General features: G+C 40.3%; 1 protein-coding gene across 2 annotated transcripts in view; it reads left to right on the plus strand.

Annotated features, from left to right (window-relative positions):
* The window catches only part of SORCS1 (sortilin related VPS10 domain containing receptor 1), a 265,256-nt gene that overhangs the window by 162,945 nt on the left and 82,531 nt on the right, over positions 1-19,780 (plus strand). For both annotated transcript variants that reach the window (XM_033065652.2, XM_033065653.1), the window contains exon 5: positions 8,088-8,161. In XM_033065652.2, coding sequence (XP_032921543.1) covers positions 8,088-8,161 — 74 coding nt within the window. The remainder of the gene's footprint in view (positions 1-8,087; positions 8,162-19,780) is intronic.

Consider the following 19,780-nt stretch of genomic DNA (forward strand, 5'->3'; position numbering starts at 1 on the left):
TGTGTGATAACATATCTTGCTCACAACCCTTTGCAAATATCCCCTGCTATCTCTAGGCAAATTGATAAATGTTTGGTGGCAGCCAGCCTTCTGAAAATAAACAAGGAACGGACATCAAAAGAAGAATAATGGTGCCAGATTGTATCTTGGGTTTTTTTTTAACTTTTTAAATTGTCCATAAGCCAGTGTGGAAAGTGTGTTGAAAAATATAGTTTCCTAGAGTACCCATCAGTCTTCACAGACCTCACTAAGCATAATGTGCTGGGGTAACAATTTAAAATAAAGAATGGAATTAAAAGTGATAGGAATCTCTAATGTTATTTCCTACTCTGATAATAAAAGTAGAAAAGAAAAATTCAACTAGCAGAGCCCAATGGAAGATAGATTTCTGGGCCAGGAGTGTGATCAGTGAAACAGAAGGAAAGACTTTCAAGGAGTAATCACTGTGCTCTTCACCACTGACTCACTCATCTTTAGGCAAATCAATATGTCCTTGCTTATCCATCTGTATAAACATCAACCCTCTGTACTCTTAAAGAACATGTTCTTTTTTCTGGTTTGGGATCCTTGGATACATACTTTTAGTTCAGGGTAGATCTGTTGTTTCTCTGCAAGATTTTCTGTGTTGTATAAAACTCCACTTTTCCTACTTCCATGAAAAAATTTACTTTTTCCTTTTCTTCAGGGTTGGATGGTTCACTGGATTAGGCATAAAGACATGTGCTCCACATCACTGGATGTGCCACTGATCTCTGTGGTGTTGAGCAGCTCCTGTCACTTTTCTGTACATGACTCACCTCTGTCTCTGTCATTTTGTTTAGTGTAAGCTCCACAATGTCTCCAGTATCTTATTATACAAAGTGCCTGTCAACACTACATTCACTTGAAGCTATAGGTTTTAATATAATGCAAATGATGAACAATAATTTATTTTTAAATTTGATGCTGTGCATGTGTGCATGAAAATTCTGACAGTTTGCCCTAAATTCTGCTATAGTAAGCTTTTTCTCTTCTGTTCTCATTCAAATATGATGCACTTTTTAAACAAAAATGTGCTTATTTATTGCAGTTATCTAAGCAATTATGAATCTACTTAGTAAATTTACAACACAGCAGAAAGCAAGTGCTGGGTACCCTGTTGCCTGTAACAGAGATAGTATTTTTTAGTAGAGAAGAGAATTAACCTTGAGGACAACATAGTCACTACAGTGGAAGATTCATCATCCCTTGGACTTGAGATTGGCTGTCTTTCCAAATGATACAATCTAGTTCAGCCATCAGTTGTTGGCCTGAATAATTCTCTCTACTGCTTGAGTTACTGGTAAAGATGCTGCAGCATCTGTTGGGAGGAGAACACACTGATGGTATTAGAGGCTCCTTCTGTCTTTAAAATATATATGCCAGTCAGAGTCCTTTAAATACCTCCTGGTAAAAAATATGTTTCCTGTCGCATTTTTAGCATGTGAGTTGAACAAACTGGGGACATCATCCTAATGCAGTTGCTTGCAAACTGCCACAAAACCAGAATACTGGCTGATATGGTTCATAGCTGACAATCTATGGGGAGTTATTGAGGGACAGGTAGGAAGAAAGCTGAGGGTCATCTTCAGGGTGCTTTGATCTGCTGAATATTCACAAAAGCAATTGGTGTGTTGTGACCATACTGAACAGCTCTGCATGGCAGTAGCATGTGGTTCATCAGCAAGAGACATCACTGGTGTTGGAAAGCAGGTATCTGACAGCTTCATCACTCTGATGTGTTTCCATCAGCATTCAATAAACACTAATTATTGGGTAACCTGGTTGATGGCTTCTGCATGTGTGATTAATGCATTGCCTGCAACTTAAAATGTTGAAAGCCTATGCAGCATCCCATGAACTTTATTGCATTAAGGATGTTTAAGCTTCTTAACAGTGTAACTTATAAATAGATCAGAGATCAGGGAAGTAAATGAGTGTCAGTCCTGTAGTCCATTTCTGTATGCTTTATTTTAGGGAAGGAATACCATGCATGATTTCAGATTCTTTTTTATATAAAACATGCTTTCTCTTAAATCCAGTGTTAGAAAGAGAAAAGCCTGGTCCATAGTCTGATTCAGGGAATAGCAGCAAACCTCCCAGCATTTGGCTGCTCTGAAGAAGACATGCCCTGCACAGCCATTTCTTTAAATGTAATGTAGTTTCTTTGATACCCAAGTCAGCTGCTCTGGATGCTTGCTGGGAACATGTGTCCATCCAAGTCCCTGTTCATTCCATTTCATCCTGTTTTGAGTTGTCTCTTTTGCCACTGTGGAAACTTCTTTCCCACTGTGATAATTTTTCATCCAAAGATAGAGTCAGGGGCGAAGGGGTGTGAAAAACCATAAAGGATTATTGTATATGCCTGTATAAACATGTTCCATCTGAAGTCCCTCCCTGATGCACTAACCCCACTTTTCCTGCAGACTGCAGAGAAAGCAAAAGAAATGCAAGAGAGATTTAAGCTGGAAAAGTACATTACCAAATTGCAGTAATCCACATGATGCCTTCCCTACTGTGCTTTGCTTTCCTAAATTTTAGATCAGTTCAAAATAGGGTCTTTCACAGTCTAAAAATACTTGAAAAATGCTCTTGTAAACAACAAGAATGATGTTCAAACCTTGTAGAAGACAAAAATATCTTCAAATGCATCTGCATTTGTAGTAGTAGTAAAAGTAGTAGTGGTAAAGTGCAATTTATCAGCAATAAATTTATTCTGCATAAATGAATGAGATGAAAAAGAAAGACTTGCTGGCATGTATTTCAAATTGTTTTGTTGCATCTTCAGAAAAAAAAGTCTCTATCATGTTGGACTCTGTTATGTTTATAGTTCAAACCAAACTGTGCTTTTGGGATGCTGCATTCTCTGGTGAATTTGAAATTTGAGGAAAAGAAAGATTTCTCAAAATGTTTATATAGTTCATTAGTGGAAAATCTGTGGCTAAGGTGCACTGGTGTTCTGAGGATTTTGTATGTGAATAAATGGTGTGTGAAGGGGTGAGGAGGAAACAGCATGAATAGCATTAGTTTAATCATCTCACAGAAACACCAGGTAAGAGTCAAGAAGTCAGCATATGTAAAGAAAGTACCAGGAGCACTGGCTAGTAGAAACCTTTTCATGAGATTAGAGGTGAATTTGAATCCACCCCAGTGCTTTCAAAGCTGATCTGAGCTCGTTTTCCAGTTGCATCTGGTGTTTTTTTACGTCAGTAATGTAGAGTAGATTGATTTGGTTTTGGTCTGATCTGTGTCCAGGGAGAGTGAGAGTGCATGGAAACTAGAGGTGAATGGTAGACCAAAGTTGGTAAACCCAGTCAACCCAGACTCTATACTGCATTCCTTCATAACTTGTTTAGGGGAAATCTCTGAAGTAAAAGAAAAATAATAGGAACTACTAGCTTTCTCAAAGTATTTCCTTAATGTCACTTCCAACATGCAATTCAAATCACCCTTTATTTAACCAGGTTTTGAATTTCTATGTGCGTATTTTTTCTTGCATGAGACTAAATCACTGTATAAAATTTAATATCCTCATCAGCATAGGAAGCACATGGAACTGCCACATGATTCAAGATCTGTGTGTGCAGAAGCATCAGAATCAAATATTTAATCAAATTATTTCAAATGCTGAATGATGAAACATCATGGACACTCAGGGTCAGTTGTATCTGCAGCAATCTGTAAAGGCACTAGAGTGAAGATGGAGGCACAAGACATTCCTCACATAACAGCTTTGGCTGGGAAGAGTAATCTGTTGAAAACAGAAGGGATGATGGTAGGTCTTGACTGGCATAATGACCCTTCAGATGGTATTATATCAGAATGGGTGGGTCAAATAAATCCCAATTATTCTTAATGGAACATTTTGGAAAAAAGTAATGTTTTTCTCCCTACATTTTATAGAATTTAGTTGGGTTTTTTATACTGGGAAATGCAAAAGAAAAAAAAAAATATCAAGTCTGAAGGTGCTGGAAAGATCAGGGAATTGGAAGGGAAAAGAATAATACATGGCAACAATATCCTGCATTTTAAAGTGAAGCTTACACTATCCCTGTGAAATACATGAACAGCTCTTGAGCTTCTCATACACGTTGGGAAGCAAAAAAGAGGGAGGGGCAGTATCACACCATGTCTGGTGTAGATAAGGAAAGAAGTTTGGTTTTCGGATGTCAGCTTTCCCTACTCCCACAGACAGTGGTGTGGTGTTGGGAGAGGGCTGGGCAGTTGTCTCACCATCCAAAGGGTTTATCTGAATCCCTGCTCAGCCTCAGAAGGTATCTGTAACCTCAGAACTGCCTTTTCTTTCCTTTTCCTTTGCATTTCTTTCTTCTTATATAAATGAGGTAGGTGGTTAAGTTCTACTTCACAGAATATTGAGATTTAAAAAGGCAAAACAAAGCAAATTCAGACTGTTTAATGGTTGTTGCACAATCTGCCTATTACACAAAAAAATAAATGTACAAGAGAAGAAGCGAAAAAAGAATTTTTCCCTGATGAACAAGGGTCAAATCTGAGAGATCAATACAACATTTGTACTTCGTAACAGTTTTCTCTCCATGAAAACAGAAATGTCAGCTTGGCCGTCAGATGAAAACATACAATAAAATTGTAATAGGTTCCTTTTCTATCTGTGCTTGAAAAATAAGTGCAGCAAAGAACATTATCTAACTTCAGTCTAATAATGCAAATTGTCATCAGCAGCAGTGCTTGCCAAAGAAAACAAAATGTCATCTTTGAAGGGACTGCATGCACAAGGCTATCACAAGAAGTCCCAGGAGAGAGAGGGATTTTGTAACAAGAGCAAAATGCCATGCTGGGTTTAAAAAATATCCATTCAAGAGCTACAATTGCTAAAAGGGGAAAAATAATCCCAGCTGTATCCCAACTGGTACTTGACAAAACCATAGCCTTCAAATACTTTTTTTTTTTTTCAGTCAAACTGAATAAGCTAGGTTTAAAAAAAAAATGATACATAGAATAAAATAGCTGAAAAAATCTTTAATGTTTTTTGGAGGCGGTGGTGGTGCATAAGGTGGGGAATTCCCCCTTTGCTAAAGATGCATTAGTGCTGCTCGTGCTGCTGTGAGTCAGTAAAGGCCAAAGCTGGTGCTGAGATAATGGCAGAGGATGAAAATCAAAGCCAATGAGAGCTTTGGATATGGGCTCCCAGGGAGCTGGTATTTCCCTTTGAGAGCTTTGCCTTTTCCCACACGCTGTCTCCAGCTCACTGGGCACTGGCTTCTAATTGAAGAGTCCAGCCCTGACTGTAGAATTGCTGCCATTCCCTGCCTTTGAAACAGACTTAGAAACTCCTGCATTTCTCCACTTTTTTGCCTGAATCACATCTTCCTCAGGGCCCAGACTGGGAGAAAGCAGGGCTGTGTGGGTGCTGTGCAGCATCACAGCCTGTGTTCTGCTGGGGGAGTTGACAGCTGCTGCAGGTACAGCCCCTCTGGAGGCAGAGCTGTGCTGGAAGCCAGAGGGAAGCTGTGCCACTGGGGCTGTCAGGCACCTGGCACTGCAGTGGGACTGCAGGCATGGAGGAGGGTGCTGCTTGAGCAGAGAAAGCTTTTACAGGCTGTAATTAATTTGTTCTGGGTGTGTTACTGTCACCAGCAAATTCAGAGAGGGAGTAACCTGCTGAGAGTTGTGCTCAGGGAAACCAGAGATGGATAAGGGTGAGAGATATAAAAGTGGGAAAACTGTTGCCTGGAAAGGCTGACCTGGAACAGAGACTAGACAAAGCAAAAGGAGTAAAATAGGCATTTATTGAAAGGATGCACCTTGGGCAGTGCAAGAGCCCAGCCAGGGCTACACCCAAATCAAATCTGAGATGGATCCTGGTCATGGTCTTTACACTTTTAAAAGTTTTGGTTCATCTCCCCATTGGGGTCAATGATCCAACCACAGTCCCAGACCCCTGACTTGCCCCCTTTCCCTCACCCTTTTTTGTGCTTTTTGGGTACAGGTTGTCCTTGATTCTCTAGCTAGGAAGGGATTGTTTTGTCACTACCCTGTGAAGAGAACTTACTGACACCTAATATGAAATTTCAGAGTTACAGACTAAGCAGCAGAGATTCTGAAAAATATAAAAGCTAAAACCCAAGGCATCAAAATAAGATTCAATGTGATGATGTCACCCACTGGAACATCAGTGTCCCTGGAAAGCTTGCATCCTGTTTATCCCTGGTCTGGAAATACAGAGGAGTTTGCTGAGTTTGGCTTGCTCCCTATTTTTAATTAAAGGATCATATAAGCCTTATTGAAACCTAAATTACTGTATGTCAAAGACAGTACTTGGCACAGAAGAAGCTATTTTGCTATGAAAAGAAAAACATTGACATCAGAGAGATGATAGATAATAGGAATAGCTTACTGTTATAATGTTTTTATTTCTTTCTGCAATTATAAAAAAGGTCTACAAATGGATTTTGAGTGTGGAGGAGGAAAAATACTTCTTGTAATTGTAAAGTTCTTGAATAGATGGCCTTAACTCACCTCAAAAAAGGTGGTGAAAAGTTTTCCTTTGTTATAGTTAGGGTTTCTTAAAGTTTCCGAAAAATACATATCTATAATCTTCTACTTAAGGAAAAATAACAGACTCACTGAAGTTTTAAAATTGGATGCACTTCTGACCACAGAACTAAACTGTTTTTCCCTCTTCTTACTCTTGTTATCTTCAGTCCCCTCCACCTTCTTCCCTCTCTCTTCTTTGACACTGTTCCAGAGAAAGAGAGATGAAAGAGGTGAATTTTAATATTTCAAAGTAAATTTTAATACATGCCAGTCTACTGTTTACTAAAAAGCTCTTTTAATTGGTTTCTCCATGTTCTTACAAGTTTTTACCGTAGAAAAGGTGAGGGATATTGGGTTTTGCATTTGGAATCAATATTCAAATAAGTAGACTTCAAAGTTTTTTTTGTACATCCCAGTCTCTTAAAATACATTCAAATAATCTGTCTCATGAACCCAAAGCTTCTAAATCATAATTTTTTCTGCTCAGTTATTCTCACAGACATCCATCTTTCTCTTTCCTACCAATCCACTGCCTCTTCATATTCCAAAAAAATTTGCTATGGTTTGTACATAAAGATTCAGATCACCTGCATTTTATGGAAAATCCCTTAAAAGATGTAATGGAAAGGGAGATAATAGTTCAAAAAACAATGCCCAACATCTACCTTGCCAGAAAACAAGACTGACCAAGTCTTCCAGGCAAACAAAGGAGGGGAAGAAACAGGATGAATCTGCAAGAAAAGTGTAGGGCTTACTGCCTCTCAGTCCTTCCACATGATAAATTTGAAGTTAAATTAAGCAAAAGAAATAACAGAACCCAAGTGATCCTTCCCTCTGCTGGCCTTCTGAGAATTACTTGATGGCAGCACTCATGGAGAACAGCTGTTTGTAAGTGTTCTGTAATAGTAACATTTGTATATGGTTCCACAAAGGCATGTCAAAGGATTTATAATACCTGTAATGTGCCTTTTTGCTGACCTTTCTCAGCCTGCTTTGGTATTTATCATGGAAAGATTTTCTGCAATGATTGATGTATTTGGATATTGTTTACATAACCAGACGAGGAGAAGGTGTCACATTGTTGGCAGAAGGACAAGAGCAGAGGGAGACTCACAGGTTTCCTTGGAACAAGTGACTTGTGCTGTTTAAACTCATCCAGTCCTGCAAGGGGAGTCTAGACACGTTGGAACATCCTTTGGTGCCAGGCTGACAAAGCTCCTAAGGACGGCACTGCTAATGGAAATACAATGTCCTTCTGACATTGAGGAAGGCAATGGAATGATGAATTTTCCTTCAGGGCAGGTTGCCAGGTTTATCCATAAGGTGATCTCTCAGGTGATACCAGTTGTGTCCCACACCACACATCTCAGTATCCTCTATGCCAATAAAAGGCACCACAGACATGTTCCAGCTGCCCCAGGTGTGTCCCTTTGAGACTGGGATGAATAAAAGTCCAAGTCAGGATCTTAGAAGTGGCAGAAGGTTTTTCAGGTTAGTTTCTCTGATATCTTTGTGTTTTGCTGTGATTCATGACTGTTTGTTTTTGTCCACAGTTATTCAGTTCTGTGGAGTTTGGCAGAAGATGGCTGCTCCTACATGAGGGAGTTACACCAAACAGGTTCTACTGGTAAGAGCAAAACCCTCTTCCTCATTTCCCTGACACATACAGAGGTGTTGGAATGAAGGGAATGTGGCTGAATACAGTCTGCACTGCTGATTTGTTGAGATTAATTTAGAACTGGTATGAAAGGGGCATTATGTGTTTCTGTGACATTGGGATACTGGGTCTTTGATCTAAGAGTGATGCAGAACTGAAATATGCTGAATAACAGTCCGAAGAAAGCACTGATTTAGGATGGGAGAATGAAGAGTTCAGTCTGGTCCTGCTACAATTAAGGGACAAAGCCTGAAGTCTTGGACACCAGCATTTCCAGACATCCTCTATCTGTGTGGCTGATGTGCTTTTAATCACTCTTAGACCTACTTAGTCCTTGAAAGTCCTTGAGCATGCTGCCACTAGACAGAAATCGGTGTAACTTTGACTTATATGGAAAAGAAAGCTGAGAGATGGAGATGCTGAACTTTTTTTTCCATTCGGCAAACATGGTTGTATAGTCCAAAACAAAGATATTTTGATAAAATAGTCATCTTGAAATCAGGAGAAGCTGAACCCAGTGATGAAAATGAGACCAGCATGGTAGTTTCTAAACTATAAATTTATGTCAAACCCACAGGTTTGGAACACAGCAAGATTCATGAGTGGTTCAGTCAAATATTTTCTTTTAATTTCTAAAATAAGGAAGAGCTCTAGGTCAAATTTACTTCTAAAGTTGAATTTATATTTGGTCTGCAAATCTCTCCAGAGATTTTGTTTGCTGCTTCTGCTTTTTAATCCTTTCTCAGAACCTGTGTTAGCTGAAGCTAATGCAAGCTAAATTCCATTTTTAACTTAAATTCATTTTTATGAGAGTGTCTGTATGGGCAGTCACATGTGTGTTTATATCACTGTTTCTTTCCTGCAGGACTCAACAGGGTCTCAAAATGTCAGATGCAAACAGAGATCTATACATATTCTGGTTTTTTTTCTGGGCTAATAAAAGTAGAAAGTCACAGAAAGCTGGGTACCCTGTTTTTGAGACATCCATCGGAATTGTAATTGCTGAAGGGGCTCAGAGGGCTGAAAAGACTGTCCCTATTCCTGGAACCCCATGTCCTGTGTAGTGCTCCAAGCCTTTTGAAGCTTCCTGTCATTGCTTACAGTTCTGGTTTATTGTGAAATGAGCTGATGGTTGCCTGCAATAAGAAAAACAACGAAGTTATAATGTTCCCTTTCTGTGGAGCTCGAACTTTGAAGACCTTTTAGAATCTTACAAATAAGGGGACTTAGGCTTGGAGCTTCAAAGGCAAAAAGCAAGTTAAAAGACAACAAAATGTTCCAACCACCCATCTAATTTCCCTACAGCCACTCACAAAGCATGAAACTGCAAGCTTGTATTTTCACCTTGAACAGAATGCCCCTTGTATAACACACCTCAGTGTAAGCTAGACTGTCCTTCTGCTCTCAAGAGTGAAAGCAATGCAATTTGTGGAGACACTGTGGCATCTCATTCTGGCCTATTTATGATGATCATAATGACCCTAGGACAAAAAGAATACTTTCAGCTGCAGTTCTATGGACACTGTCTGTCCTCAAGCACACCCACAGTAGAAAGCAGCTGAACATGTGTGATGGAGAGCACCACAGAGAGCAGCCCTGGGCTTTAATGTGCAGTTCCATTCTGTGCAGCCAGGTACTGAGGATACAGCAGCACTGAAATGTTGGATCAGAAGGGAAGCCCTGTGCACTCAATGCTGGTCACAGCTGGCTTCCCATGCAAGAAAAGCAAAAACTGACTGGGGCCTGAGAGGGTGCAGAAGTGCAGTTAAAATCCAGATTTCTGCAGCACCATCTCTGTAGCCAGTGCTGGTGTACGTGTTGGGTAAAGCCTCGCTCAGTGCCCCATGATTTGTTGTGGGCTGGGCTTTTAAAATTTATTGTTATATATTTTTGGCTTGTAAATATGCAGAGTGTAATCAACCTAAGAAGTGGGAAGACTGGCTTTGCTTATTCTTAAGCACAGAAATAAATAGTGAAGTAAAATGTCCTGAAGTCACGACTGAAAGCAGAATGTGGGGATGCTCTCTCCTGTTCCTGGTGCTTTATCTAAACCAAATGGCTCTGAAGGGATCAGCCAGGACACAGCTGTACTGGGCAGAGAATGAGGGAAATATTCTGATATCCAAGGAAGGCTTTAGTACAGATTGCTTCAGTACTCTCTAAACTAGGACTTGTCTAGAATAGGAAGACACAAAGCAAGGCCTCTGGCATCAGTCCTTCTTGAGGCTGCATTTAGTTACACTGCTTGTTTTGACAGGGAAGGTGCACCTGGAAGACTTTAAAGACTTTTACATGGACTTGAATGGTTGATGAAGCAAAGATGCATTTTCTTGATTGCTCACTGATATTTTCATTGCCATTTTAGTCAGTCATGTTGTCTTGTAAATAGCTTTTGGGTCACTCAAGAGTCTTGTGAATAAACTGTACCGAGTTTGCTAGTTTTAGTCTTGAGAAGGCTCTACCTGCAAACACTGTCAAAGAAGCTGTAGTGTCTTTACAGCTGCATTTCTTGTATCTATTGCCAAGAGATTATTTGCTTATTTTTGGCTCGTCTGTGAAACACCTCTTCCTCCTACTACTCCAGAAAAATTTAAGCCCCTGAAGAAAAACAGTCTGATAATGCTTACTACATAACTCTGAGAAAACACTCTGTGTAGACACAACTCAGTTCCTTGTAGCTCACATGCACTTTCTACTCTTGCATCCTCTGTTTCATTAAGAGGAGTCATTAATATGGAATTCAAAGCTCTTCTGTTGCCTCTTTTCATTCTTCCACCTGCAGCTCTAAGTGATGTCCTGACATCCAGACTTTTGATGAAAGAGTGCAATGTCACTCCATGAAAGGAGATATCCAGTGGGAGATGAGCAGATGAAGTCAAACCTTTAAAATGAGAGGTGACTGGAGATTTCTTGTCTTAAAAACCTCCACCAAAAAACAGAATAAAACAAAAGTTGAAAAAAGGGATCTGTAATTTTCTACCTCATTAGAAGTTTGTTAGGACACACTTGTGGCTGGGCTGGCTTTACTGATGGGCTACTCTGACACCTCTAATAATTTCTGTAATTTGGGTATCATCACATATCTGTGCATAGTCTAGGGATGTGCACTGAGGAAAATGTACTCCTCTCAGAGAGTCAACTATGTATTATGTGTGAGATGGAGACTTGGAAGAATCCACACTGCATACAAGCCCAAGGCACAGCAGTTCTGCACCGTATCAACAATTTTCATGTTTTTTATTATTTTTTCCAGCAGCTTCTTGAGATTTTGCTGTTAAATGTACTGTGACAGAAATGCATAAAAGTTATCAAGGTACTTGTTAATTCTGGAACTGTGCTCTGTGAAAATACCCTAATTACTAGGAAGGAATATTCTAAGCAATATTAATTCAGCAGCATAATACAGAAACAAGTTAATATACATGGATTATTGCTGATAGCACAATGTTTACTAATGTAGTTGGCATTAGGGAAAGAGAATGCAGTAGATCCTAGTTAAAAGAGTTGGATAAAAATAAATAAATGTATTTAAATACTTCTGAGTTTATTTTTTGGGTACTTGGTGCTTTTTGGTATACATTCCTATTGTGGAGTTTTGCTGGTGTAGGTGCTGGTTTGTAGTGAGTAAAAATGTGAACATAATTGGTGAACCAGTTGCACTGGGAATTAGGTTGCTTTTTTCTTCCATTTTAAAAGTGGTTCAGTCATCTAGTCAAAGTTCAACAGTGATACTTTGTGACTTGCAAATCCAAACATCTGTGACCAGTCATTGCAGAAAAACTGCTTAAAGTGCATGTAGTTCAATATGGCCAAAATATAAATGCAGACTTTTGTTTGTCATTAAAAGCCAGATTTTTATTCTGGTCCTCAGATCAAGTCATGCCTTCCACTAGAAATTATTTCCTAAAAGTCAGTAAGACAAGGCATCACAATTAGAGCTGGCCTAAAAAAAATAAAAATAAAAGGTTAAAAATCTCATTAAAATTTCTCAAAATGTAATGGTTTTTAATCAAAATGAGACGTTTTTCTGAAAAGATTCTCATCTAATCCTAATCAAAACCTAACCTTGAGAAACTTAGAGGGGGAAGAAAGAAATAAAATCAAATAATAAAAGTGTCTTAATAACTAACATAAAATGAACAATGAAAAGCCCAACTAGTAAATTAGATCATCAAGTTACCATCAATATCTCTATCAGTGGTATTGATTTTATTTTTTTACCTTAAGTGTGGCACCCAGACAAGCAAGCAGGATAACCATAAGAGTAATAGCACTCCATCCTTCAAGAACATTGGAAGGCTGTAACAACAAGAGAGCTGGAGCACCTCTGCTGAGAGACCTGGACATGTTCAGTCTGCAGAGAAGGCTCTGGGGAGACCTTAGAGCACCTTCCAGTGCCTGAAAAGGGCCACAACAGAGCTGGAGGGGTCTCTTGCCAAGGACAGGGGGGATAAGACAAGGGGTAAAGGCTTCAAGCTGTAAAAGAGCAGGTGTAGATTAGATATTGGGAGGAAATGATTTACTTTTGGGGTGGTGGGGCATTGGCACATTGCCCAGAGAAGCTGTGGAAATTGGAAGTGTTGAAGGCCAAGTTGGATGGGGCTTTGAGCAATCTAATTTGTGGAAGGTGTCCCTGCCTGTGTAGGAGAAGAGGAACTAGGTGATCTTTAGGATTCACTCCAACCCACACCATTTATGATTTCCAGTAGTGTCACATGTCCATGATGTTAATGATCCCCTGTAGAAATTAAAGGAGATATGTCAGTTTGGTAAGAAATGTTGCTAGGCTCCACTCAGTTTTATGTTTTTCTGAGTATAGGCAGGAGAAGAAAATGGAGGCAAACATTGTAAAATAGTAAGCCAACCAACTTTTCCCATCAAATAATACAAAAATATGCACATACACTGGAGGGGAGAAAAGCCTGTAAGCAGCTGGGAGGACAGATGAGTAGATAGGGCTATATTTGTGTTTCTTTTATGGGTAGTAGCAAAGAAAGTCAATCTTCACAGTATAATTATAGAGTGTATATATTTTCTTTTTCAGAGGAGGCTGGAGACTGTATTTTAAAAGCTCTGACTGTGTTCACTGGAGCAGCTGAAAGAGCTGAAAATCAAGGGGATGAGGTGTCAAAGCCCTGTTAAAAACTTCATTATATTCAAGTACTTGGAGCAGGCTGGGTGCACTGTCCCAGTGTTTCTGTCAGCTCTTGGCTTGGTGAGATTTGCACACCCACCCAGGTGGGCTGAGGCAATTGAAATACCTCAGTGCCTGGGCTGTTTGCAAATGATGCTGTGTATGGCTGAACAAGACCTTTTAATCACTGCAGGGCAACTGCTGGAAGGTGATGAGAAAGATTGCCAATCAAAGTGCATTGTGACAGCCTGTCCAGAAAATCATCCACTTGCTCTAACACACAAGCCTTAGCTTTATTTATTGAGTTGAAGGGAGGAAATTTAATTTAAAATGTTTTTTCATAGCTTAAATATGGTGGTTATGGGTACATGCCAGAGAAACCCATGACAGTTTTCAGCAGGTGTGAATGAAACAAATGTTCATCTGATTAAGCCTTTTAGAACTCAGAAGCCCCAGTCTGATTGATGCATGTGTTGGTGTGTTTTAATTTTCCCAATTCAGTGATATTTCTTTAAAAAACCATCCAGAGATACTTTATAAATGAGTACAGACTCCCATGAGCTTCAGCTTTTCTACATCATCCACTTTCCCTTGTTAAAATACTGCAGGAGTAGGCAGGCATCCATTCACTGTGTTCAAAATCTTGATTTGGGGGCTGATCAGTAGAGGAGCCTGCAGTGCTGTGCAGGACCCTGCAATGCTCAGTGGCCAGCAGGCACTGGACTGAGCACTGATCTCTCTGTGTGCACCTACAAAGGCCAGACCTTGAGAAGGGGAAGCAGTGCACAGGTACGTCACCTGTGGATTTCTCTGGACCTGTGTCAGGAAGGTTGCACTGCTGTGTTCTCTTGCATGTTTAATGAGCAGCGTGCTGTTACCTGAGCTGACCTTCCCCTCCTGCTCTAAATGACTTGCTGGCCTCCTCCAGAGCTGCCTGACGGGGCCACAGCACTACAAGAGACATGGTCTTAGCACAGCAGGAAATTGTGATCCTATTAGGCTGCGCCAGCAGAGAAGCTGTAAATCAGGTAGGCTGTGTTTGTGATATCAAGGAGGGGAGCTCAGAGGCTGTAACTTCAGTTATACAGAATAACTAGAGTTAGTTATTTTATATAACTAACTTTCCTCCTCCTTTCTCTTCAAGCCAGATTGAAATCTTACATTTCCTGCAGTATAAGAAAAAGAGATGCAGGATTGAAGGACTATCTTAAAATCAGGATCTCGTCCTGGTTAACTGAATTTTATCCACTTAGTCAGATCCTCGTTTTAAGACATTCCTCCCACCCTGAGTTACCAGCAATAGACAGCTACTTCCTGAGAATTTGCATCCATCTATTTCAGAGTTTTAGCAGAGTTTCCTCTCTGGAGCTTCCCACAGACAGCTGTGGTGTTGCAGCAGCAGGGCAGAAGGTTCCTTTGCTGCTGCCCTCAAAGCTGTGGGGAATGTAGACAGCAGAGTGTGGAAGGGTGTGGGTTATTGTGCACTAGGGCTCTAAAAACTGGTGGGATGGTGAGAGTAAAACTGACTCCCCACAGCCTGAGTCACACCACTACCCCCAGTTACCTACTCACTATTTCAGTGTCAGCAGCAGCACCACCTGCTTTTCTGGGTCAGTGCTGTGAGGTGGCACAATCAGGAGAAGCTGGCCCTTACTCACTGCACTGCTGTTTTCTGTCAGCTCTAAAGAAAGGGTGACACACTGAGTAAAGCAAACCAGAGAATGGATTGGCCCAGTGGTGCCAGCTGAATTGCACCAAGCTGTGTCATTTCATGTGATTGGACAATGTGGAAAAGAATAGCAGAGATGTGTCAGGGAAAAACTAATTAAATTATGGTCAGGGGAGATTTATTAGCCAGATACAAAGAAATGAAGTGCTGATTAATGGCTATCTGGAATCTGTGTTTCTAAAACATGTCAGGAGGATGTGGTTAGGAGAAGTTAAAGCTAGAAAGCAGTCTTTAAAGTATGTTCCAGGAATAGTAAAATCTGTGAAATTTCACATAATAGGGACTGAACTAAAGAAACCACAAGAATTGCCTCCCACACTAAGCTTCCTGGGGCAGATTCACTGACCTCTGCAAGCAAAAAAGGGAACAGAGAGTATCTGCAAAGTCCTCATGGAGTCAATATAGTAGTAAAAGAAAAAGGAGCCTGGAGGACTCTCAGGCTCTATTTTTGTCTCTGCCACATAGCAACTGTGTGATCTTGGTCAAATCAATGAGGCCCCTGTGCTCTTGACTAATCAGTGAAGTTTATCTATAAAGCTGAGAACAAAAATTTTCCTCAGCCCCTATTTCTAACTTGGTCTGCTTGTCTTGTACTTTTCCATAGGCCTTGAACAAATCAGTACCATGCAGGGAAGGTTACTTAAAGGTTGATTGTCAAGTGCTTTTGTATCTTTGGACAAAAAGCTCCCTGTTCAGTGCTACATGTTACTATTTTTATGAATGGCAATTAGAATTCAGTATTACAGAAACATGAGTGGGACCAAGAAATTAATGCTTCTGAGGACAACATGAGCCTCATCCACTGTTGTTGTTTTCATTCTGTCCTTTAAAACAAAACCAAAAACCTGCCATTCACTAAGCTGAGGAGGAAGGTGTCAATTTTTTAACATGAAGTGACAGGATATGTCCAGAGGCAGCGGAGGAGCTGGGTTTGCATTGGCAAGATTTACGATAAGGGATTCGCATGAGTGCTGAGGCTAAAGGAAGATAAATCCCTGAAGGCAAATTCTACCAATAATTGAATTACAAAGCCATTATCATGTGCTGAACAAAGCAACTTTATGGCTTTATTGTGACAGGATAAAGCTTGTTAGAATATTTATGCTCGTAGGACAACTTTGGCATAAAGATCTCTAGGAGTACATTCCCTCTTCCACTTGGATGTTGCAGCAATTCAGTCTTTCAGTGTAATGCAGTGTATGTGGGGATTTGCTCGAATTGGGACTAGGAAGAAGGAATTCTGAGGGTCAGGAGGTATCCTAATCTTGTTAAGAACAAAGTCATCTGCAGAATTCAGCTCAGGCCTATGAGCATTTTTCATGCTGAGTAGTCAAACTGGATTTTCCAAGCAAAGTGTCATTTTTCTGTTTGGCATTACACTGCAGCCACATCTGAGCTGCTCCCACTCAGCACTGATGATCTCAAAATGGCCAGAACTGTGTGGATCTCCTTCATCCACCTTAGCAGAGACATGCTGCTATGTCTTTTGTCTGCCAGCCTTTGCTGCATGAACAGATCCTACCTGTTTACCCCCAAAGCAGGTGAGGTATGGCCACAGGAGCCCTAATTCTGCATTTGATCACTTCCTCTGAGACAGGGGAAAGCTGCATCAGGCCTCTGTGCCCATATAAAGAATGAGGGACATTCACACTGGTTCTGTCTGTGAAAAGGACATTGGTAGCATTTGGCATTCTGGGCCATTTGCATCGAGGATTCTGTAAAATAACAATCTCTTCTACTGCCTGTCTTAAAAAAGAGGTTTGATCTTGGCTGCTGTGAGCATGCATGATACAAGAAATAGGTATGAAAAGACTGCCATTGTGTTTCTTGTCTATATAGTCCCAGATACAGTGTGTCTGTGTCTGAAGTCAAGCATCCAAAAGCAAAGGCACCCAAAGCTACTTTCCAGAATGCACAAATCCTTGAGATGCAGCCTGTATTGTCTGGAGTTTCGAGTTCATTGTTTATGAAAAAATGGTAGTTTGAAATTAGGTACAGCAAGTAGAAGCTTTTGCTTTCTTCACAATGATGCCTTTTTGCAGTTCTGAGTGGTCTGACTGCCTTGCAAGCCTCATCAGTTCCCAGCATCCATAAACAATTGCTTTTGTCCCTAGAAGTGAAAAAAGATAGAAGAGGTGGAAACCCCAGGATAACAGGGTCTCTATTGAATTTTCTTGGCTCAGAGGAGCTGACAGGCCAAGGAAGCCAAGGTTTTAGAAATGTTTCAGACAGAGAAGATGGCAAGGGGTTGGTCACTACAGAAATATGCCAACTAGTGTTCACTGTGCAATGGGCAGTGCCAGGCTGCTTTTGTTTAATTCAGCTTAGTTCTAAACCAGGGAATGATTTGGGGTCTTTTCCCTGTGCTGCTTCTCACGGTGGATGTAGAATCTGCATTCAGAGCAATTACTGTGCTGCAGCCAGTGGTATCGATTTGTGAGGCTCTCAAGTGCAGATAACTACTTAGCAGGCTTGATGGTGATTAAAATTTTAGGAAGCAACTTTCTAATAGGACCATGGGGGTCCTAAATTTTTAAAAATTTAAGCACCTTCAGTGTAAGGGCAGTGCAGTCACTGCCTTGCACTCCCTTTGGCTTTTCTAAGTCCTCCTTTTCCCAAAAGATGCTTTTTCTTTTTCTTTTCTTTTCCTTTTTCTTTTTCAAAATATCCAGACAATTATACCAACAAACCACTAAAAGTTAATCACAGGAATACAATAGGCACCATTCAACAGAAAGCATTGCAAGGATATCCCTGGTGTCCTGAAGTTTCTGGGAGTATTACAGAAAGCCTGAGATTAAGGGGACGGACAAAGGACATGCTGGCATTTTACCACCAAGTGAAAACACAGACTGAGGCAAGAAGAAAAGTTCGTGGATATATGAGTGTTTGGTCTTTGAGAACAGATGCTGAAAGGGAAGAATGGATTTGAGAAATATGAGAAGAAAGCGCTGCCAGCAGAGTGAGCAGAAGTTGCTCAGAACAGGGAATGGCAAATTGGGGACTATTGTTTATTTTTAGAGAGATATCTGAGAGAAATCAGTAGCTGAGTGGGTCCCAGAATGTTGTTCATCTGTTCCCCTGTTCTTTGTAGGGTGTTGGTTTATCAGCTGTTGAACACACAGCTGTGTGCACACAAGACAATGAAGTACAGTGGGCACTTGTATTAACTTAGAAACACTGAGTTGGAGGCTTTGGTGCTGTCTTGGGCCAATCCAGCATGTAGATTCCTTCTTCCACATGTGAAGCTTGTTGTTTTTTTGGTTTTTTGGGTTTTTTTAATCATTCTAGCTTTGGTTTAAGAACCTTCCAGTCTGGTCAGGAATGGAATTCCTTTGTAATCAGTTATTCATTCTTCTTCATACTGACGCCACGAGTTCAAAACTGTTACTTAATAATACTCAGGCTTGTAGAAGTATGTTGACTTTCTCAGCTTCTAAGGATATTTTTTTTCATCCTCCAGCCAAATGAAAAAGACAAGAAAACCCACTGATAGAATAGCTGGATGCTTGGTAGTGTTGTGATTGATTTGGTTGACATACTAAAAATTCAGGAATTCTGATATATATCCTACAGTTCCTAACACCTTTTTCTAGTTGATGCTTTAGGAACAGATTGTCCTATGCATGTAAAAGGATATGTCTGTCTTCCTAGAGAGAGCATGTTCTCAGGGGCAGTACAACCAAAAGCACAATATTTCTCTCCTGTATATGCTCACTGGGGTCAATATTGCATTTCTGAATGTCTCCTAGGCTTTTATATGTCCTGGAGTAAATAATAATGCTGATGTAAGCTGTATAAAACATTTCTCAGAAAGAGGACTGCTCAGGACATTCAATTCCCCCTTTAATTGCAATCCATACCTCATCTGTAATTTGTGTTTTTAAAATTAGGTAATAAACATATTTTAGGTCTGTTGTGTTTCCTGCTTTGGGACCTTTATGTGATCACACATGGGTGTTTGTAGCCTGGGTGTCCAGACATCTTAAATTCGATGGAGACAAACAGGGCTTTCTAGGATAAATTCTCATAAAGTGATCCCCAACACTGTTCCACTGATCCACAGTGCAAAACTGCCTGTTACATCTCTCTGCCTGCAAAGAGAGTTGAGTGGGATTAGTTCAGAGTTGAATATCTGTGATGTATAACTGGGTAAGATAAGTAGTACTTTGCATGGCTTTTCAGGTGGTATGGAGACATGTATAAAGAAATATCCTAGGGCTACCATGGAACAAGACAGCATGATCCAAAAATATGTGACATTACAAAAATGCTGTTCAGTAAGCTCTCAGCTCTCAGAATCCAGGTGGAAGTGATATGTTTCTGGCAGTCAGCTCTGTACAGTTAATATTGATTTGAGCAGATGTGTATTTATATTTTGCCTGTTATTTACAACTGATTTTTCATGTTGGCATTTAGTATTATGGGCCTGACCATGACCTTGTGCTGTCACAAATAAATTGAGCCTATTATATATCAAAGCAATGAAATGTGTATTTTCTAAGGCAGGGAGAAGGATCTGGCAGATAGGAAGTTAGGGATATGGCTCTTGACTATACCTCAGATGTCCTATTTGACTTCAGGAGTTTCCTCCTCTGGACCTTACTTTTCATCTTTGTCATCACATTTCTAAGTTGCAGGGGTCAGGAGATATCAAAAGAAAGGAAATCCTGGAGGTTTCTCACCAGCTGTGTTTCAGCCGTCCTTGTTTTGTACCCCCTTGGGA

This window comes from Catharus ustulatus, chromosome 8 (assembly GCF_009819885.2).
Source record: "Catharus ustulatus isolate bCatUst1 chromosome 8, bCatUst1.pri.v2, whole genome shotgun sequence".
NCBI lineage: Eukaryota > Metazoa > Chordata > Aves > Passeriformes > Turdidae > Catharus > Catharus ustulatus.